Source organism: Triticum dicoccoides, chromosome 1B (assembly GCF_002162155.2).
Source record: "Triticum dicoccoides isolate Atlit2015 ecotype Zavitan chromosome 1B, WEW_v2.0, whole genome shotgun sequence".
In the NCBI taxonomy this organism is placed as follows: domain Eukaryota; kingdom Viridiplantae; phylum Streptophyta; class Magnoliopsida; order Poales; family Poaceae; genus Triticum; species Triticum dicoccoides.
Window position 1 is genome coordinate 619,878,932 of NC_041381.1, and position 22,592 is coordinate 619,901,523.

Sequence of the window (22,592 nt, forward strand, 5' to 3'; positions counted from 1 at the left end):
CCAGATTGGCCAGGAACAACATTCGATCATTGCCAAGGTCTCGGCCCATACCTCGGCAATTCCATGCTATTGCTTTCATGGCGCCCGAGGCGCGTTAGGGCCATGCGCCACTGCCCGAGGAAAGGATTCAACCACCCTCCTATCCATACCAACATTCAATTCCATGTTTTCTCCAACTTGATCATTCCAGAGATCCAATGTATCGCCTTGGCCAGAGGAACTAAAGTCATCTTGTTTTTCCACTGCGATTTGAGCTCTGGGGCTATGCTCGCCCATATCAACATGCAAACCCAAATGGTGGATATGATCAGTGCCAGAAGGAGAGAAACTAACAGACAGCAAAGGCATGTGCACGGACCGCGGATCATAGCTTCCTCCTTCCTTATTGCCGGAAACCATAGTAGATCGGCCCGACGCAGTGGTGGCATCCAAATCCGTGTTCTCCAGATCCTGACCCCTACGTGTGCACATAATATTGCTGCAATCCATTTGATCGGCTCCATTTTCACGCTTCCAAGTGGAGGAACAAGCGCGATTGTGCATAACCCCATGCATATTGGAACGCAAACCTCCATATCCCCTGGCCGGAGGAATATCCCATCTGCTATAGAGATATCGATGGTAGCCACCCTGAGATGTTGTGGATCCAAAAGGCGAAGAACCGTCCAAAGTCCTTCCTCTCCCTGGACTAACAGGCACTGTGAAGGCTCCCATACCACTAGTTGCAGATGGCTGTGGAGAGAGAACTTGCCTAACAGGCGGAGCTCCGAGCACCAAATCAGACTGATCTTCTGCCCTCCCACGACCTCCATGGATGCTGGCCTTCTTCGCTGGCGGAACCGGAAGCCCAAACAGCGACTCTAGCAGCCTCTTGGGACTGGATCTGAGTGGAGAGGGGACAGGGAGAAGAGGCGGAGGCGAGGAAGGCACAACACCTGGGAAGAGGGATGGATTAGCAGGAACTTTCCCACAGGGATTATAGTCTTCCATAGTAGCCTAAATAGCAGATGAGGGGCCAGTATGTGAGATGTGAGTTACAGGCAGAGCGCACAAAATGGAGATTTCTGATGGATTAGGAATAACAGCACCCTGCTGTACTGGAGTGTGCAAGCCTTGAATTTGAACTTCTCCTGCGTTATTGCCCGGAACAGAGGCCGTCTCCATATTAACTACAGTTGGTGGCACTGCTGAAATCTTAACAGCGTCGCTCTGACCCGGGCACCGACCCTGACTATAGCTACACCTCGTAGCCATACCTCCCATCTGATTCTGTAATATCTGTAGTTCTGCATTTGTAGATGAACCACCTTCTTCCATCCTTCTAATTTGCTCATTAATCTTAGTAAGAGATAATTATTTTTGATTAGCTTCCTCCATAGCCGCACTATGCACAGCTATCTCCTTGCCCTTAGGGTGTTCTATGAACTGCTTCTGCAATCTGGCTAACTGAGGATTTACAAAAGATGAGAATGAATTTGCTTCGCACAGATTACGTTGTTCTGAAAGAGAAGGAATTAAATCTGCAGCAGTCATCCATTGGCCAAATTTATTTGGGGAGATACCCTCCAAAGAGACTTGAAGTCTACTCCTTGAAATAAGGACACTATTTCTAGCTTTGCAATGCTGGACACTATGAAACATAATTCCACAAAAAGTACAGATTCTGCCAATCTTCTCGTAGAACAAATAGGCCCAACCAGCAGAGTCTTCTCCATAAGTAACCCAAACTTTATCTTTCACAGGTCTACTGATCTGAGCTTTAATAGTACCCCAAATGTATTCCTGCCTAGCCGAAATCATACTCTTGTTAATCGGATGAAACTCTGAAATCTGCCCCACTTTTTGCAGGATGCTTGCTAATAGTGCTTGGGTTCTAAACCTGATGGGGATACCATAAATCCGAACAGTGACATAAATTGAATCAAACTTGTAGTCCTGAATATTATTATCTTGCTCCTCTGGATCCATCCATTCAATCAGAAAGTTATCTGAACCCATGCTCCAAGGCTGACGAGTAATCACAAACATAACAGCTTCCAAAGAGCGGAAGTGCGCCACAAAAACATACCTTGATAATTGAGATATGCCGTAATAATTATCCCTCCATGCTCTAGCCATAGATTATTGCACAGCCTGAAGAGAAAGAACTCTGATTGGACCTCCAGTAGAAGCAAGTTTCATCAATATATTGAACTCTGCATCCTGTCCTTCCTCATGTGCCTGGTTCTCAGCTTGAACATGAACAATTTCCGGCTCACTGATTGAGAGCGCTTGCATGGTGAGCTCAATCCCAGGATCTGGCGCTATCGAGCGAGAGGGGAGATGAGCCCCCTAAATAGCTCCACTTCCCCCCGGTATATCCGCCTGAGAACGCACCGGATCTGGTGCTAGGAGATTAGGTCGACCTGCTCTTGGCTTATCCGCCTACGGCCGCACAGGCGCACCCTCAATACCAGCATCCTGACCCTCCATTACTGACTGGATAGTGCGACTTAGAGCAGAGAACGAGAAAGGGATCTAGGAAGGAAAAAGAGGCTGGAAAATAGAAGGAGATCAGAGATAGGGAGAAGATTTGGGCGGAGAAAGAGGAGGAAAGGAGAGGAGAGGAAAAGGAGAGAAGGCCAGAGCGGCAAAAAGCCAGTCCAGAAGCGTCTCAACATGTGTCCTGTGTGAAAGGAACCGAGCCTCTTTTTTCGTAATTAAGCATAACATATGCTTCATTTGTTTCAACTTATAATTTGTTTTTACTATTCTACTAGTGTATCCCCTGCCATGCAAGAGTTTTTGTATTGGACAAATTTTATTCCTGCATTTAGAAATGTTAGTACTGAAAACGTGCGACCAATAGTGTTCGTACTGAACTACGGTCACATTTATTTAGGAATGATGGTAAGATTTTTAATATTTGTCCTCAGTGCATCTTTTCCATACATTATTTTTGAAGCTAAACTTCATTGCTAAGTATGTTACCATACGATGTTCTTCAACAGGGAGTCCTGATGAATGTTGTGCCTTATGGGATCGAGACTAAAGGTACCATGAGTATTATTAGCTTACGACCAAGATATCCTACAGATTACTTTAGTGCATTCAAGATTAGCGACAGATGTAGTGCAAGACTGGACCAAATATGTGATGGGGGAGCGCAGAGAAGTACTAGGGGGCAGCAAACATATGTGCTACCCACGATTAGGAGACAGGTTCATCTGCATGCTCCAACTTGATTAAGGAGGAGAGCTATACATGTTTTATGTTATTTTACCTGCGAGAGAGCAGCAGGAGTGATTAGCTAGCTAGAAATGAGTTTGAAGATGATGATGTGCTACCTATTACTATGATGATAAAATAGGTAGTGTTGGTGGTAATGACTATGATGATTATTATTAGCTAGTGTTAGTGGTGATTAAATAAATATTGTTGATGATAATGACTATGATGATGATTAAATAGCTTGTGCCGGCGGATTAGATTCAAGTGGAGGCAACATGTGGTGCACATCGAAAGTACTACTAGTCCAAACTAGATCAAGTTTGGATTAGTAGTATACTTTTGACATGCACCACATATTGCCTCCACTTGAACCTAATCCACCTTCATTTGACACACTGTTATGGACATAATGATGTAAACCTCATAACTGGTATTGTACCAATATTTGTACGATGGAGAGAAAGCCGCATAAATACACTAAAAATAAAAAAAATAAAAAATGAATACTAGTAGAAATTGAGAGAAAACGCGCTGCCACTAGTTTCATTAGCAGTAGCGTGGGGTTGAACAAACGCTGCAGCTAGTTGTCCTAGCAGTAGCGCGCGCCGGCACGCGTTACTGCTAAGCAATAGTTGTAGCGCCTTATTAGTAGCGCGCCTACCTGCGCTACTAGTGAGCACAAAACCAGCGCTACTGCTGGGGTTTTCCCTAGTAATGTTTGTTAATGTAACTTGTTAATTGGTTTGGTTTCCTTGTATGTCTTATGTGCTAAACCCTTGTGACTAACTATCATGTTTCCTTGTATGTTTGCAAGGCACCTGCCAGATCAAGGAATGAAGCTACTCCACCTGCAAGATCAATGAATGAAGATACTCCACCAGCAAGATCACAACAGCCACCATCAAGATCACAACAGCCACCAGCAAGATCACAACAGCCACCAGCAAGATCACAACAGCCACCAGCAAGGTCAGCTACTGCAAGGTCTGCTTCTGCAAGATCTGCAAGAAGGTCAGCTAGTGCAAGTGTTCCAAGGCCTTTCACTGCCCCAAGATTTGCTGTTGGAGCTTCATCTTCTGGTCCCTCTACTTCTGGTGCTCCTCCTTCAAGTGTCCCAAGGAGTCATACTGGCTGGATGTCATTCTTTACTGCCAGTGGTTCCTCTCTATTGGGTTGTGTCTGCTCGGAGCTGAGTATGGCATGGCGGCTTTTTTGTGTGGCCAGACTCTTCCTCAAGGTTTGGCAGGATAGTTGTGTGTAGCTTTTGGCGGAAAATTGGTCTTCGACAGGGTCAATGTCGATGATGATAACGTTTGCTGATGCCATCTTCCTCCTTGAAGGCGTTTTCGAAAGATTTTGCTCACCACTCCCCGGTCAGCGATCATGTTGGTGGTGATCTAGGTAGATGTTTCTCTTTCTCCTTTGGTTTTTGCCTTAGTTTTCCTCATAAAAATCGGTCCACTTGGTATTTACTCCCTCCGTCCCGAATTAAGTGACGCAGAGGAAGAGCTAAGCTAGTACAAATTTTGTATACAAATGGCGTCAGTTAAATCGGGACAGAGGGAGTATTTGTGTTTTCTCCATCTATCTTATATGAAACCGGCATTTAATTTGCATTTTCTCCATCTATCTATATGAAATCGGCATCAGCAGAACGCCTACCTTGCATTATAAAAACAAAGTTGCTCACTTTAAAATCAAACTTTGTCCGAATACTCAGTACACAAATGTTGTTCTAGTGCCACGTAACTAGGTAACTAACGCATTCCAGTATGTAATGCACAAGCACAATGAACTTAGCGAATCTCGCAAAGAGTGGGGTGGGGATTTTTTTTTAGAAACACAATGCAGACGCAGACGCTCACAACACGTGCACACACCTTCTATGAGAGCACCCATGTCAAGTTTAGGACTTGAACCTGGATGGGCTGGTTCCACCACAAGAAAGAAACCTAGTCATCTAGGCTAGCCATATTGATGTTGTACTCAGGTTTCCCCGTCGCCGTCTCCTTGGGCGCCAGGCGGCAGCGGAAGGTCCGGAACATGGGGTCGTTGGGGCACAACGGCAGCTGCTGTTGCAGGATGTCCTGGGGCTCGAGCACCGGCGCCGGAGGGGGCGCCGGAGGTACCGAGCCACTGTTAGCCAGCTGGAGCAAGCCGCCGGGTTCGGCGGGGCTGATCGTGTAGGGAAGGTTCTTGTTTTCGTAGTTGGAGCATGGGCTCCCTGAAATCCATCCACCAAAGAGATCAGTCAGATTATATATTTCATTGTGCGTCAGGAAGAGAAGATTTAACCAAGCGTCCATGGTGTCCATCAAGCAAAGCAGATACTACTACTTACTGAAGTATGCAGCTGCAGTGGCAGGGAACTCGGTCACGATCCCATCGGCGCCTACCGACATCGTGTCCGTGGCGATCTCCACCAAGGGGTCGGCCCAGTAGTCGAACGCGAGGTTCATGAACTCATTCTTGAGGACGCCGACATACACATGCAGATTGCCGGCATGCAGCCTGTCGACCAAGGAATTGGTGAACCCCTCCAGGAAGAAGCCGTTGACCCGCACGGCAGAGCTGCGCCTGAGCTTCACCGCGTTTGCAAACTCTGATATCTCATCCACCGAAGGCTTGGAGGCGTCGCTTATGTCGAACTCGATCGTCAGCACCCGCTGGAACTTGGGGAACGTCTTGAACACTGCAAGCACCGGGGCGTCCTCTGACTGTATGAGCACGCGCTGCTTACAGGTCTCCTTGTCGTACCCGGACTTGACAAGCGCTTTGGAGACCGCATCCACCACGTCAAGGCTTCTGGTTATAAGGTACGTAGCATGCTGCACTCGGTAGGTACAAGACCTCTCTTGATCAGTTGGACAGAATAACAACATAGGTAACAGGAGCGAGCAAATGAATCATGTTAAAAGTTGGTAGCTATATATGCTGTCTACCTCTATGCCGATCAGTATACCAGTGATGTTGCTGGCTTTTGCAAAATCAAGGAACTCAGCCAGTGTCATAAATTTGCCAGCGTTCTTCGCCGCAGGATTTCTCTCCAGGCGTGCGTCTGCGAATGGACCGACAAGATTGGCTGCTCCGGTGAACAAAAAACATGTGACATCAATGTTAGTGTATGCAAATCTTTGGCAGAACAAAATAAGGAGTATGTCTTGCTTCGCACGTTTTAAGGTTTGGATCTCACTCCATAAGAGATCGAACGAGAAAATGCCCGACTTGTTCTGTATCTCATTGACAGTGGTCATTTTTCCCAAGAAAGTTGTGGCTGCTGTCATGCTGCTGTTGAGATCTGTAGAGCCCAGGCAGAAGGCGACTCCGTCTTTCGACATCCGGACCCAGCAATCTATTATGTCCGCGCCATCTTTCACCGCTTGTTGGTAGGCAAGGTCCGTGCTGTCTGAGAAGACGCCACTCGCACCATTGTGGGTTATGATCAGTGGCCTGGTGTTTTCTCCTACTACTGCTTGAGTGGAGGGATCAGTATATTGTGTTACAAGATGATGATAAGTTAGCAAAGCAACACCATGGATCAGGAGAAGATTGCCAGCTTACCTGCAGGAGCTCCAGCTTTAGCAATAGGAAAAACAAATGCATTGCCCTTGGTATGTGCCATGCACACTGCAATTAAAGGATCCTCATGAAGATGTTGTCAAGGAATCAAAAATGAAGAGCTAAATTGTACGGGTACGTTCCTATCATGTATATAAAGTAACATTTCAAAATTTTCATCAACATCCATTTCAGTTATAGCTTCTTCCAGCATGGCACACATGTTTCTTCGTTCTTACCTATGGCTCCTGATGCGGTAGGTGGATTGTCTGTTAAAACGCCGTCGACCGAGAAGTCTGAATTGTCTATGTACTGCAAGATTTCCGCGCTGGGATCATAGCTGTAGTTGTAACTCATACATGGATCATCATTGGCAAATCCAGATGCGTACACTTCCAGCCCTAGGGCATGTGCATCTTTGACCAAACTGGTAGACGGCTCCAAGTACATATCCTTATTCTGTGGCCAAATAAATTGCTTGGGAACAAGAATCCCCGATGCAAAGGCCTTGATAGATTTCAGGTCTTTCAGAAGTTCTCCATATGTTCTCTTTGTCGTAGGCTCAACAAGGTCTTCACGGAGAAACCGGAAAATCAACTTTATATTGCTTCTGACCTTCCCACTGAGACTTTTTAAGAATGCAAATTCTGGTGAGGAGACGCGAGTGACAGGAAATTCTTTTGGTAGTCCCAATATGTAATCTTCGGCACTTAATCCGTGCTCCAGAAAAAACGAGTTGTACTAAAGAAAATATGAACTTCTATTAGATAGAGAACATGGTGCAGTACAAAGAGATCCTTGGTGAATCTTTGAATGTTAGTGAAACCACATCTACCTCTATGTTGACCCAAATTACATGAAGCTCGCCTTTTTGAGCCAAGACGCTTTGAACCACATTGTCAAGCGACAACAGTTCCTGTGTTCTGTCAAATGTACTTGAGCGAGACAAAACATTCTGAAGCACTGAGGGATAATCAAACCACGTGACAAGTCAATACTTTGCAACAGGAAAAAAAGAGAAGAACTAAAAACAGAACCTAAATGGAAAATCAGAAATGACTTCAAAGGATCAACCATTTGGAAGAAAAAACTTTCAAGGATCCATTTGAACCTTATTCACTCCAAATATGGAAAAATATATGTGATTTTACCACGTTTGCAATTGCTAACTTCATCATGGAGCATGGATAAAGTACTTTGATTTTACGGTTACGATTTTCAAGATAACCAAGATTATTTTTTCTGCTTACATAGGACACTATGTAGCTCCTCTGATTTGAAATCCAGAGAAAACCATCCTTGAACCTCTCGTCCATTCACTTGATAAGTTGAGCCCCTGTCAGCGAACTTCTCAGCAATATTTGACGAATTGTCAAGTCTCAAGCTGCCATGGCAGAAGCCCACACCGTCGCTGGAGAATTGCAGGTCGCAGAACAGAACCACCTCACACAAGCTACTTCCCATTGCCATGCTGTATGCAAGCTGGCTTGACTCAGGCACTACTCCAGACAACCCCCCACGAGCAATGACTAGAGGACGATGACCTGTAGGACAGTACTAGAAAGATTAGCAGCAAGGCAGACAAACCATAATGTAGGCTGAAAGAACATACTTTCTAGCTCACATTCTTCTATACAAAATACGCGCTTTTCCTTTGTCGCATGCTAAACAAAAAAAAAAAAATCCCAATTCATAACTCAGCAATGGGCCAGATGCTTACCACTCAGAGTCAGCCATCCCGGTACTGGAGGATCCGAAGCAGCCTTGGTTCCATGAAGAAGTAAGAGGATCAAGAAAACGAGAGGATATCTTGCTCCCATTCAGGTTAGAGACGAGCACCTTGCTGCATCACACAAATTTCACAACAGATGCAACATACGTAAGTACCATGCGTTCACAAGAGATGCAAGATAGACAAATCTGTGTCTCTTCACGAATCAATTCAGAAAATAATCACAGAGGCGCAAGCAAAACAGTTGCAGAATTAAGGGAAAGGATGACAGCATCTCACCAGACCTTGTGGGGAAATTCAGGCTTCAAATGTGCTAGCACGACGGAGTGGGTTTGGGGAAAGGGATCTAGCACCCACAAAACTAGAGGAACTAAATTGTGGATAGGAGGCAAGCAAGGCATGCATGCAAGGTCTCTAAATCAGACTGTGGAGAGGAGGCAAAGGAGGAGGCAGAAGACAAGGCGAAAGGCTTCTAAAAATAGGGGCCTCCCAGACGATGGACAAGTTTCGACATGGCATGGATGATCATCTCTCACTCACTTGTATGGCCAGTCTCTTCTCCACCTCAACTGCCAGAAAAACTTCTCCTTATATAAAAATGTAAAAGGGAAAGAAACAGAGGGATGATTTTCTTTTCGTGCCATTGCTGGAGCCAGAGGAACTCCATCCAAGGATCCTAGACTAGATATCCTGGACATGTTCGGCGCCTTCTCTACGCTCCCTTGCTGAATCTACATGCATATGTTCAGAATTCAGATAGATTACATGGGACCAGACACAACATATATAAGATGAAAATTCCACAATGCAGATGTTAATTTTAAGAAATCTAGCAAAATTTACAGAAATAATTGGTCATGAGAACATAAAAGGCCAGCATTGGACCTGAGGCTTTGACCTCTGTATGCTTTCTCCCATTTCCCCAATTAGAGACGCCCGCGAAATCTCACCACGAACGGAACTGACTGCGGAGGCTGTGCGCAGGAGACGGGTCGAGCACTACGGAGGGGAGGAATAACGACGAGGACATAGGGTTTTCTCCGACGGGAGTAATGGATGGACGGAGAGGCGGCGGCGCTCCGCAGCCCTGCATACCCTAGGCGCCGAGAGGAGGAGCGCGGAGGGCAGCGGCCCTCGCTATCCGCCGCGCGCCGGTGGGGGCGGCGGGGATGGGTGGTGGAAGTGGCAGGAGTTGGAGGAAGAAGGCGGCACGGCGCCATTGGATTCCGGCCGCCGGCAGACGGGACGAAGGCGAGGCGAGGCGGCTGCTGAGCGGCGGAGCGTGCATCGATGCACCGCGCTCACTTCACTTGGGAGGTGAAGCCCAGCCGGATTAAAAATATTTAAAAATCGATGGAATTCTTGAGCCGGAAAAGTCATATTTTGTGCCAAGAGCTCAAATGCTCCTTTTGTGAACAGTAAGATAACATTAAATAGAAAAAATAAATATTTCTGACTTTTTTTAAGAAACATTGTTTAGTTTTCTTCATGAGATCTGAAACTCCGAGAAAAGTCAAACATTCCAAAATGCTTTTAAAAAAAGTAATCTTTTGGGCATCATTTTTTTCCTTTTGCCCAAAGCATGAGGAATGTTTTCTCGTCACGAAAATTTACACGTATGTGAAAATTCAACAATGTTTGATGGTTCACGAAGGTCCAATTGAGCTTAGGGGGCAGAAACTCCACATCCTATTTTTGTGAGCATATACTACTACATACGCAGAAAATTCAGATCGAGAAATAATTCCTACCATGAAAAATATCGCACACGAGCTATATGCAAGCCACCAGAAAAAACATCGGGTATAAGTCAATTTCGCATGCTGGAAGAAGGTGACTGTGGTGGAGCTCGAGGACGAGGTGCAACTTCGATGGCAAGGACGAGGTGCAATTTCGCATGCATGACAGTGCTTCAAGCGGCAGCGAGGTGCAACTTCGATGGCGAGGACGAGCCAAGAACTCGTCGGAGACGGGGACAACGCTGAGAGCGATAGCGAGCTACAACGTTGCCGGTGGAGGCGAGAAGGCAGGTTGACATGTGCGTCAGTGGGATTGCGGGTGCCTGAACAGGAGGTCGGGGAGGGAAGGGGGTGTTAGAGGGATGACTTTGGGTGGCGGCAAACATGGCGATGGGGAAAGGTTGAGGGGAGGGCGGCATTGTGTTAGGAGGCGACGCAAAAGAAAGAAAATGAGCAATGACGATGCAGTCCTGGCCACTAGATGGTGATCCGATGACCAAAGAAAAAATGATTTGCACCAAAAGAAAAAAAAACAATCAACCTACACTTAGTCAGTGCCGACAAATATATGTCCATGTTGTATTTATCTAGTATTGTGGATGTTCATATTTTCTCACTGTAAACTTAGTTCGTGAAACGTATTTTGAAAATGAGGGAGTGCCTGATTCAAAATTCAAAACTTGGGTGGCATTTCGTGTTTGCAAGCACCTATACACATAATTAGTGCTTATTTTCACGGGAGATCCGGCCATCCTTGGCTTCGAACTGCTGATGGGCTCAAGATAGCTTCAGTAACCAGCAACGGTAAGGAGCTCAGAAACCAAACAGTTATCACAACAATCTACTGGACATACATTTTACAGACCTTGTTTTTTCTTAACACAATGTTGACATTAGATTTTGGCATGGTCAAAAACGTAATTAAGAAGGTTTCAAATGGAAAAATGCTCAAAGTGAGAAAGTTCCGTATCGTCAAAAGAAGAAACTTTAATATTTGGGCCGTAGCCATCCGATCTAATCTCTAAGGCCGAAGTTGTGTTTGAAGTACTGAGATTTTGCATTCAAAACACTATTCGGCTGATTATGCCCCCAAGATGGCCTCATATGTGAAAAGTTTCTATACGGATTGTCTTCGTCTCGTCGAAACGATCGATTTTAATATAAGAAACGTCTAAATCAAAGCTCGTATGCAAAAGTTAGAGTCAAAACGGTGTGCTGCATAAGTCTGCGCTGGAAGTTCCGGGCAAAACTTCCAGGATAAACCGAAAGTTTGCACGCGGTGCGCCCCGAAACTGGAATTTTAACATTATTTGCAGATTTGCGGGGCCGATTTCAACATCAAGATGACCTTGGATGAAAAAGTGATCAACTAAGGAATTTTTCTGCATTGCAAGATCTACAACTTTGCTTTTTGGACCATCGCGATCCGAAGCCATATGTGACCTCCAGGGGCTGTGTAAGAGGGCTACTTGATGTGATTTTAGCCCGGAAGTTCCGGGCTGACCGGAAGTCCCGGCCCTCGTAGTCCGAGTTAGGTTATTTTTTGATGTTTTGGACGTGATTTGAGTCCTTTTCTTGTACGGGAAGTCCAGCCGCCTCATATATATGTAAGGGGTGACGGCCGATTGAACAACACACAATCGAACAAATCATATACCACTTTTTATCTTTTATCTTTTCTCCTTAACCCTAGTTCTTCTTCTTTCTCGTTCTTTGCTTGTTCTTCTTCATTGCAGGGCGGCGAACCTCGAGGCCCTAGGGGCGATCAGGTCGACCTAGGGCAGCCCATAGCCCGCGCGCCCTGACGGGGTCCCTCCCGGGCGTGTGGGGTTTCGGGTCTACAAAAGCGCCCACCGGATTATCCTGCGTACCGCGCTTCCGGCGGGTCTCCTTTGACGTGAGCTGCGGTGCATCACCCCCGGCATCGAGGGTACACGGTGACATGTTCGTGTGCGAACACACAGGATGGTATTGACTCATAATGAAACGTCATGGGGATACAAACACAATGAATACAGATCCGGCCTTTGCATAATTAGCATGCACACGGCCAATGGTCCTTAGAGCAAATCCAATGGGCCGACCCAAACGGACAGCGCTTTTGTTCGCTTTTCGTCCGTTTGGGTCGGCCAGGCGGACGTGCGCGTCCGCATTCTGAAATGGGTCGGCTTGGCCGCCCAACGGGGGGCAGACACAAATGTGCCGGCATGCAAAAAAATGACCGCATGAAATAAACTTAAAATAAACATAATTAAACATACGTGGCCGGTCAAACACCAGCCAAAGTCCACTTGAACATAATTAAACATTAATTAAAACATTAAAAAAAAGTCTGTGCCCGCCTTCTGCCGCCCCGCACGCTGCCCTAGATGTTGTCGGCCTTGCCCTTGCCCTTCGCGTCGACGCCGCCGTTGCCATCGCCGGTGAGGTCGATGAAGACGGGAGCAGGGCCTGCCCACCCGAACGCTGCCTGGTACGCTGCCAGGGTAACCTCCTCCGGCGTCTGCTAGGGCGGCGGCATTGCGGCTAGCCGCACGCGCTCCTCCTTGTCCTCCTCGAGCCGGAGCGCTTCCGCATCACGCTGGAGCATGACCTCGTAGCGCATCTGCTGCTCGCCGTCGGCCTGCTCCTGGCGGAGCCAGTGCGCCTTCCAGCGCTCGAGGTGGGCGGCCTCCTGCTCTGGTGTGACACCCCCGATTCAAACGTACACTAATCATGCACGCAAACGTGTACGATCAAGATCAGGGACTCATGGGAAGATATCACAACACACCTCTAAGAGTAAAACAAGTCATATGAGCATCATATTACAAGCCAGGGGGCTCGAGGGCTCGAATACAAGTGCTCGACATAAACAAGTCAGCGGAAGCAACAATATCTGAGTACAGACATAAGTTAAACAAGTTGCTATAAGATGGCTAGCACAAACTGGGATACAGATCAAAAGAGGCGCAGGCCTCCTGCCTGGGATCCTCCTAAACTACTCCCGGTCGTCGTCAGCGGCCTACGCGTAGTAGTAGGCACCTTCAGTGTAGTAGTCATCGTCAACGGTGGCGTCTGGCTCCTGGGCTCCAACGTCTAGTTGCGGCATCCGAGAAGAAGAGAAAAACGGGGGAAAAGAGGAAGCAAAGCAATCGTGAGTACTCATCCAAAGTACTCGCAAGCAAGAAGCTACACTACATATGCATGGGTATATGTGTAAGGAGGCCATATTAGTGGACTGAACTGAAGAATGCCAGAATAAGAGGGGGATAGCTAGTCCTATCGAAGACTACGCTTTTGGCAGCCTCCGTCTTGCAGCATGTAGAAGAGAGTAGACTGAAGTCCTCCAAGTAGCATCGCATAGCATAATCCTACCCGGTGATCCTCCCCTCGTCGCCCTGTGGAAAAGCGATCACCGGGTTGCCTGTGGAACTTGTCTGGGTGTGTTTTATTAAGTATCCGGTTCTAGTTGTCATAAGGTCAAGGTACAACTCCGGGTTGTCCTTTTACCAAGGGACACGGCTATTCGAATAGATAAACTTCCCTGCAGGGGTGCACCACATAACCCAACATGCTCGATCCCATTTGGCCGGACACACTTTCCTGGGTCATGCCTGGCCTCGGAAGATCAACACGTCGCAGCCCCACCTAGGCACAACAGAGAGGTCAACATGCCGGTCTAAATCCTATGCGCGCAGGGGTCTGGGCCCATCGCCCATTGCTCACCTGCACGTTGCGAGGGCGGCCGGAAGCAGACCTAGCAACCTCCATTACAAAGGAAGTCACGTTACGCGGTCCAATCTGGCGCACGCTGCTCCGTCGCTGACGTCAAGAAGGCTTCGGCTGATACCACGACGTCGAGTGCCCATATCTTTCCCGCGTAGTTGGTTAGTGCGTATAGGCCAGTGGCCAGACTCAGATCAAATACCAAGATCTCGTTAAGCGTGTTATTATGAAGTAACCGTGAACGTCGACCAGGGCCAGGCCCAACTCTCGCCTAGGTGGTCTCAACCTGCCCTGTCGCTCCGCCACATAGTAACAGTCGGGGCCGTCGGGAACCCAGGCCCACCTCTACCGGGATGAAGCCACCTGTCCATCCAGCCCCCACATCGAAATCACTTGCGGGTACTCAACGAGCTGACCCGACTTTAGTCACCATCTGTATAGTATGTATATATGAATAATATAAACCCGTGATCACCTCCCAAGTGATCACGACCCGATAGTATTGCAAGGCAGACTGACAAGAATGTAGGGCCAATGATGATAAACTAGCATCCTGTACTAAGCATTTAGGATTGCGGATAAGGTATCAACGACTGTAGCAACAATGACAGGCTATGCAACAGAATAGGAGTAACCGAACAGTAACATGCTACACTACTCTAATGCAAGCAGTATAGAGAAGAATAGGCGATATCTGGTGATCAAGGGAGGGGGGCTTGCCTGGTTGCTCTGGCAAGGAGGGGTCATCAACTCCGTAGTTGAACTAGGGGGTCGTCGGCAGCCTCGGGGTCTACCGGAAAGAAGTAACGAAGGGGGAACACAATAAATAATAGAGCAATCAAAGTATAACAAAGCGTAGCATGGCAATACGCGGTGCTAGAGGTAACCTAACGCAGTAGTAGGTGATACCGGCGAAAGGGGGAAACATCCGGGAAAGTATCCCGGGTGTTTCGCGTTTTCGGACAAGTGAACTGGAGGGGGAAAGTTGCGTGTTCGCTATGCTAGGGATGTTTGGCGGACAGACGGGTTGCGTATCCGGATTCGGCTCGTCGTTCTGAGCAACTTTCATGTATAAAGTATTTTCATCCGAGTTACGGATTATTTTATATTAATTTTAAAGTTTTAATTCAATTTTGGGATTAACAAATTTTAATTAATTAGAAAAGGTAATTATTGGGTCAGCGTTACATCAGCATGATGTCAGCAGGTCTACAGGTTGACTAGGTCAACCCTGGCAGATGGGGCCCGTTCGTCATAGTCTCAGGTTAATTAAACATGGTTAAATAATTAACTAAATGATTAGGTTAATCTAATACAACATTAATTAAGTTAATTAATTCCTTAATTAATTAATTAATATATTTTTTAAACTCTCTTTTTTTAACGTTCAGGGGCTGGGCCCCACTTGTCATAGGGCCAGTGGTTAACGGGGCAGGCGCTCGTGCCCGAGGCCACCAGGGGGCGGGGAACACCCGGGCGCCCAGGAGGGCGCGCGCCGGCGGCCACGACGCGGCCGGAGCCGCTGGGAAGGGACCGGTGATCGGAGGCGGCGTATGAGGGCGAGGTGGGACTGGCAGCAGAGGTAGGCAGGGGAGGCAGAGCTGCGCGTCAGCAGCAGCAGAGGTGGGACGGGCGGTGGCAGCAACAGCAGCAGACGCAGGGAAGGCGTGGCCGGCGGTCTCGCTACAGTGGGCGGCGACGCGAGGAACCGGGGCGTCGGGGGCAGGCACGCGTGGCGCAGGGCACGCGCGGCCATGGCAACAGGCACGACCGAGAGGAGGCCACGGTCGCACGCTGGTGCGGGCACGGCGGGAGTGGGTCGAGGCGGAGGCGGGGCGCGCGTCCGCCGCGGCGAGCGCGCGCAGGCGCGTGGTGACCGGGAGGGACAGGGATAGAGGAGGGGCGCATGCTCACGGTGGCCGTAGGGGAGTGGCAGTGGGGCGCAGGGAGGAAGACGGGGACGACCGGCGATGAGGAGGCAGTCCAGTGGGGAGGAGGAAGCAGGCCGGTGAAGTAGTCCGGCGAGGTCCTCGGGCGGCGAGGTGGCCGTGGCGGGATCCGTGGAGGCGCGGCGTCGGGCTTGCAGGGAGGGCGCCGTTGCCCCCCGATCCAGATCGGGAGAGAGGAAGGAGGGGGTCGTGGGGGAAAGTGGGGGTAGCGGTTAGGGTTTTAGGGTGGTGTGGGGATATGGGTGCGGCTGGTGGGCCGGCCTGGGGTTGGCCTAGATGGCCAGATGGGCCATTCGACCCAGGGAGAGTGGGGGGCTTTACCCATTTTCTTTTTTTTTCTATTTTATTTTTATTTCTTTTATGTTTTCTCTTAGTGTCACCTTATTATAGTTTAAATGAAATACAAAACTAGTTCCTAATTTAGTTTTAATAAATATGCCACTGCCCCAATGGTTTCGAGCAATAAAATAAATTAGCTTAATATTCTATTAATTGAAAAAGGCATTTAAATATTTTTTTGTATTACTGTTTTATTTATTTCAGTGCAATTAAATACTTTATAAAAATGTGGATTCTCCACCAAAATTATTTATGCAATATTTGGCACAACCCGAACATTTTAGTTTTTAAAATTTGAAAACCTTTATCATTTGACTTAAATTCAAATTCAAATTTGAATCGTTTGAACTAACGCGGATTTGGAACAGTAATCAGAGGTGACGTGGCATCATTAGCATAGGTTCGCTGTAGCTTGATTATCCGGGCGTCACAATTCTCCTCCACTACAAGAAATCTCGTCCCGAGATTTAAGCGGGGGAGTAAGGGGGAAGGTATTAGTTACGAAATTCTAATGAATCTTCTCTTTCTTGGTTGCTCTTCTCGAAGAGGTCGATCCATTACATTGATGTCTTCATTTCTCTACTTCAGGTCATCATGATCAAGCCGTCATCCTTTCTTCGGGAGTTCCATCGTACTTACGAATAGGTAACGGGGCAGATCGGCAATGACAGAATGCTATAAGGGTAATAATCTGGGATTAACCAATGAATGAGCCTATGAGTACCTCTCGAGTCGAACAAATAAACCACATCGAGAGTAAAGTTCGAAGGTACAATATGGAGTTTCAAGTAGACAGGCAATCATTCAATGCCTAGTCAGAAGGTGAAAGGGTTCAGGGCAACGTGAATAAGTATTGCATCTGATACCATAATAGAGCACTAGGAAGGTGGCCCGTGAATTAAATACGAAATCAAGCGCGAGGATTAACTATGGAAACAGGGGGTGTACAGGAGAGTCAGGTCTTGATCCTGTGGAATTGTGGGTTATGGGCCCATCATGTGGGTTAAAAGTAGGAAGGGCGGAGACGTCTTGCGTGATCATGCAAGCAAGGTATGTCAGAGGGTAGCCTGTCGATTATGTTTGCAACAACATCGGTACCAAGGGCGAGGGACGAAGAGAACCATTTTCTTGCTCGTTGAAACGAGGCGGACCAGTAGGCAAAGTTCTCGTCCATCGATGGTTACCGAAATGTCATTAACAATAGTAATAGGGTCTTACTGACAGAGTTGTACACCAAGGTGTTTGTACAAGCAGGGAATTATTACTGCTTATATAATATAGATCATAGAAAGGGTTTAAACAAACCAATGGAAAGGGAAAAGTGTTTATCAGATTTAATCAGAACAATGGAAAGAAAAATGTGTTTAAACACATAATTCTTAGGAGTATATCCTTCCCATGTACAAGCAGAACATGGCATACATGCTAGGGGAGCAAGTACCCAACCATTCAGATAAGAGGCAAGGATTAATCAAGATGTTACCCATACAATAGTGTTTGGATAACTGATCAAGAAACATTTAGCATCGTGCCTCCAATGTTCTTGTTGAAGAGCGGGGTATCATAGTCATGCTTTAAGTAGCAATTGTATGGTGTTTCAATCAAGGGCCAGACTTTGGATACACAAATGATCCATCAGGAGCAACTTATAAACAAGTCTTAGAATTTCCTCCAGGGAGAATGGTTATCCTTGCAAAAGAAATTATAATGATAGGTTCTCCAGCCAGGCGTGGTAGGCATGACATCATATTACCAGGTCATCAAAGGACCAACATCATAACTCCTGGAAAGTTGTCCCAACCATCATATCTGGCCGAGATTCAGATCCGATTGGTGTCATGATACCTCGGACTCAGGATGTCCGAGAAGAAAAAGTGTGACACAAATTGACGAAATGACATTGCAAGATTTTCGGGAAATGAACTATGGGAGCGGGTTCCTGAAGCAATAGTTCATCATTAAACCAAGGAGGGGATGAGAAGATGGCTGATGGGCTCAGCGACAATTCATCAAGATTTCCAACAAGATGGATTTCCACAATTATGTGAACAAGGAGATAACAATTGTCGGACCAAATGATATAATGATGTATGTTCGAGGAAAACATACACAGTTAAACATTGGTTGAAAGGTGCACCCGAAATATGGGCTTAAATAGCATGATCAATGTTAGAATGGTGGTTCGATAACCAATGGTCTAAGAATGAAATATCGACCATTAATTTCAAAGCAATAGGGTTGCTAGAAGTTTAGGAGTCGCACATCATAGTTCGATTGTCGGTTTTCCGGTTAGAAATAACACGGGGATCAAGGAATGAACAGAGATGGCGAGACGTACTACTATATCAAGAATTCTTAAGAGGCGGAGCAATTCTCACAACATCCTTGATATAAAAGATGATAATAATCCAAGGTGGAACATAACATAAGCTGGATAGCAAGGAGCTCCATAACATGATCAAGTTTGTGTCGGAGGGAAGGCAATGATGTCGGTGATGATAATACAAATCATCGAGGGGCAAGGATGGTACTTCTCATCAAGAATTTGATTGTTATCCTAGAAGAGCTCAGAATGTTGATGATGATCACGACACATTTGTCGCGAGATTTCAAGAATATGTAATCGATCGGCGATGACATCAAGTCAAAGGAATGACGAAGCGAAAGGTTATTGGAACCACGAGTACGACACAAACTCGAAATCAAGCTTGCTGTTCAAGGCGAAATGATATGTCGAGGAAAATCGACGTAAGCTTAGCTCATCGTCGAAAGTGGTGCTCTGGGAATAAAGACTAGGTAGCACAGTTAAAATCATCACAACAATGATATAGCCAAACAGGCTAGGAATGACGTGATCGGGTACAAACTCGTACGTAAAGAAGATTACTAAGAGTTGTTGAACCGTAATGCGGACTCGGTTCAGTTATCGGTGTCTTTGGGTGTTTAATAACTCAGAGCCCGTGAAAAATTGGAATCATTGAGAATGTATTACTTGATGAAGAGCTCATAAGAAGTTATGCAGTTCCATGATAATCTCGAGATACCAGGGGGTAATACTCGACGACAGATCAAAGTAGAGGTTGGACTTGGGTATTGCTTTGTGGAAGAAAGTGCTAAAACTTGCACGAGAAATGGTATTTAAAGGAGAACATGGTCGGAACCACGATTGCAAAAGGCCAGATCCCAGATATACGATGAACTTATACCAAAGGAATAATTAATTTAAGAGAAGCTTTAATGATAAGATCTACATCGTGTCCATGGGCATGAACACGAGGTTCAAGGTTGACTCCCACTTCTTCAATGCATCACCTTTCATTCACTGCTCTATTAAAGTGATTTGAGTGCGAAGACCTACTTGGTGAATTGCCAGAGGAGTATGAACCTTGAAAAACTTTCGGGTTCATACAGATTAAGAAAGGCATAGGTTCAACCCATCGGGGCATCTTAGGAACATATACCACAAACTTCGGAGTAAATAACTCAAGCTCAAAAGCAGAGAATGGTTGACAAAAGCAGGGGATACAATTTACCAAAGGCCTTATGTATCAGGTAAAGAACTCACAAGAATTTTGGTTGTGAAGGACACTGTCGGATAATTACCCAGCAATGGGTATGGCGGTCCACAACGGGGCTGATGTGAGTATCGGTACTCAATCAGGGGAAGAAGGAATGCCAAGGCATCAGATTATAGAAACAACTGACTAGTTCAAAGTTCAAAGGCAAAGAATCATAATTTCCAAATCAAGGGATCAGAGGCAAACACTCTGATTAAGGATGGATAAGTTGAATAGACTTAGGGGTACATTCGACGACAACTTGATTGGTCGAGGACCAGCTCATGTTCAAAATGACGTCTGAGCCGGAAGGATGAATTCTAGGATTTGATTGAGGATTGCGAGCATTCGCAACATATCGAATCAAGTGACCCGAAATGATAGTGACAGAGGATGTCAACGGAGATTACTAGAAGTATGGAATTAACCATAATGTAGGAAGGCAAGGAAATCAAGAGCAATGGGCTGCTGAGGATTTTCAAAAAATTGAATGGTATTTCAAGGACTTATGAGAAACACATGAACGGGTAGGGATGAGTGGATACTCGACAAGTGCGAGGAATTATCCGTAGGGGTATTTATGTGGCTAGTAACTGCAAGGCAATAGGCACAAAGTATTCTCGGAATATCCGAAGTATTTCAGGGTATCTTGTAATAACAAGAACAACTGGAAGTGAAGCTATGGACGACAAGTGCATGTAGTTATCCATAAAGATTTATCGGTTGTAGGGATCGCAATGACCAAGGGCACAAGGGTCTCGGGAAAGCATGACAGAGCGTCTTCAGAATCTTCTGGTGCAGCAGGCGATCATCTGGCATGAAGGGGCTCTCCGGGAGGAAGTATTTTCGAGAACCTAAAGTTAGATTTTAGCAAAATCATTTAACTTGAATGCAAGAGAGTTCAGAGTCCCAGAGTAAAGTTCGAGGAATAAAAGATCCTACTACCACCCAATGGCGACGTGGGCCTATAAGCCACACAGTCGTGTTAGTAAAAAGTTTGCAATGACTAGTCTCGACTTCGGCCAAGGAGTGTGGAAGGGGGATTCCTACAGGCAGTCGGCTCTAATACCAACTTGTGACGCCCCCGATTCAATCGTACACTAATCATGCACGCAAACGTGTACGATCAAGATCAAGGACTCATGGGAAGATATCATAACACACCTCTAAAAGTAAAACAAGTCATATGAGCATCATATTACAAGCCAGGGGGCTCGAGGGCTCGAATACAAGTGCTCGACATAAACAAGTCAGCGGAAGCAACAATATATGAGTACAGACATAAGTTAAACAAGTTGCCATAAGATGGCTAGCACAAACTGGGATACAGATCGAAAGAGGCGCAGGCCTCCTGCCTGGGATCCTCCTAAACTACTCCTGGTCGTCGGCGGCGGCATGCACATAGTAGTAGGCACCTCCAGTGTAGTAGTTGTCGTCGACGGTGGCGTCTGGCTCCTGGGCTCCAACGTCTGGTTGCGGCATCCGAGAAGAAGAGGAAAACGGGGGAAAAGAGGAAGCAAAGCAACCGTGAGTACTCATCCAAAGTACTCGCAAGCAAGAATCTACACTACATATGCATGGGTATATGTGTAAGGAGGCCATATTAGTGGACTAAACTGCAGAATGCCAGAATAAGAGGGGGATAGCTAGTCCTATCGAAGACTACGCTTTTGGCAGCCTCCGTCTTGCAGCATGTAGAAGAGAGTAGACTGAAGTCCTCCAAGTAGCATCGCATAGCATAATCCTACCCGGTGATCCTCCCCTCGTCGCCCTGTGGAAAAGCGATCACCGGGTTATCTGTGGAACTTGTCTGGGTGTGTTTTATTAAGTATCCGGTTCTAGTTGTCATAAGGTCAAGGTACAACTCCGGGTCGTCCTTTTACCGAGGGACACGGCTATTTGAATAAATAAACTTCCCTGCAGGGGTGCACCACATAACCTAACACGCTCGATCCCATTTGGCCGGACACACTTTCCTGGGTCATGCCCGGCCTCGGAAGATCAACACGTCGTAGCCCCACCTAGGCACAACAGAGAGGTCAACACGCCGGTCTAAATCCTATGCGCGCAGGGGTGTGGGCCCATCGCCCATTGCACACCTGCACGTTGCGAGGGCGGCCGGAAGCAGACCTAGCAACCTCCATTACAAAGGAAGTCACGTTACGCGGTCCAATCCGGCACGCGCCGCTCCGTCGCTGACGTCAAGAAGGCTTCGGCTGATACCACGACGTCGAGTGCCCATATCTTTCCCGCGTAGTTGGTTAGTGCGTATAGGCTAGTGGCCAGACTCAGATCAAATACCAAGATCTCATTAAGCGTGTTATTATGAAGTAACCGCGAACGTCGACCAGGGCCAGGCCCACCTCTCGCCTAGGTGGTCTCAACCTGCCCTGTCGCTCCGCCACATAGTAACAGTCGGGGGCCGTCGGGAATCCAGGCCCACCTCTACCGGGATGGAGCCACCTGTCCTTCCAGCCCCCACATCAGAATCACTTGCGGGTACTCAACGAGCTGACCCGACTTTAGTCACCATCTGTATAGTATGTATATATGTATAATATAAACCCGTGATCACCTCCCAAGTGATCACGGCCCGATAGTATAGCAAGGCAGACTGACAAAAATGTAGGGCCAATGATGATAAACTAGCATCCTGTACGAAGCATTTAGGATTGCGGGTAAGGTATCAACGATTGTAGCAACAATGACAGGCTATGCAACAGAATAGGAGTAACCGAACAGTAACATGCTACAATACTCTAATGCAAGAAGTATGGAGAAGAATAGGCGATATCTGGTG

At 46.8% G+C, this 22,592-nt stretch overlaps 1 protein-coding gene across 2 annotated transcripts; it reads right to left on the bottom strand.

Moving 5' to 3' along the window:
* Positions 1 to 4,856: 4,856 nt before the first annotated feature.
* On the bottom strand, positions 4,857 to 9,785 carry LOC119349169 (glycerophosphodiester phosphodiesterase GDPDL7-like). Of its 2 annotated transcripts, none has more exons than XM_037617199.1 (10): positions 8,785 to 9,785; positions 8,489 to 8,611; positions 8,019 to 8,312; positions 7,604 to 7,731; positions 7,008 to 7,509; positions 6,772 to 6,837; positions 6,383 to 6,679; positions 6,153 to 6,292; positions 5,552 to 6,038; positions 4,857 to 5,434 (listed from the first exon to the last, which is right to left on the bottom strand). In XM_037617199.1, the coding sequence occupies exons 2-10, from the start codon at positions 8,586 to 8,588 to the stop codon at positions 5,163 to 5,165; spliced, it is 2,286 nt and encodes a 761-aa protein (XP_037473096.1). In that variant the 5' UTR covers positions 8,589 to 8,611; positions 8,785 to 9,785; the 3' UTR covers positions 4,857 to 5,162. The 2 variants fall into 2 exon arrangements, with proteins under 2 accessions (XP_037473096.1, XP_037473095.1); XM_037617198.1 differs by having other exon boundaries at positions 8,780 to 9,785.
* Between the last annotated feature and the right edge of the window lie 12,807 nt (positions 9,786 to 22,592).

Coding starts and splice junctions, on each gene's coding strand:
- LOC119349169 (XM_037617199.1), bottom strand. CDS start 8,588: ATGGGAGCAAGATATCCTCTCGTTTTCTTGATCCTCTTACTTCTTCAT. Junction 7,510..7,603: donor TAATTTGGGTCAACATAGAG/GTAGATGTGGTT, acceptor TATTTTCTTTAG/TACAACTCGTTTTTTCTGGA. Junction 6,680..6,771: donor TAAAGCTGGAGCTCCTGCAG/GTAAGCTGGCAA, acceptor CCACTCAAGCAG/TAGTAGGAGAAAACACCAGG.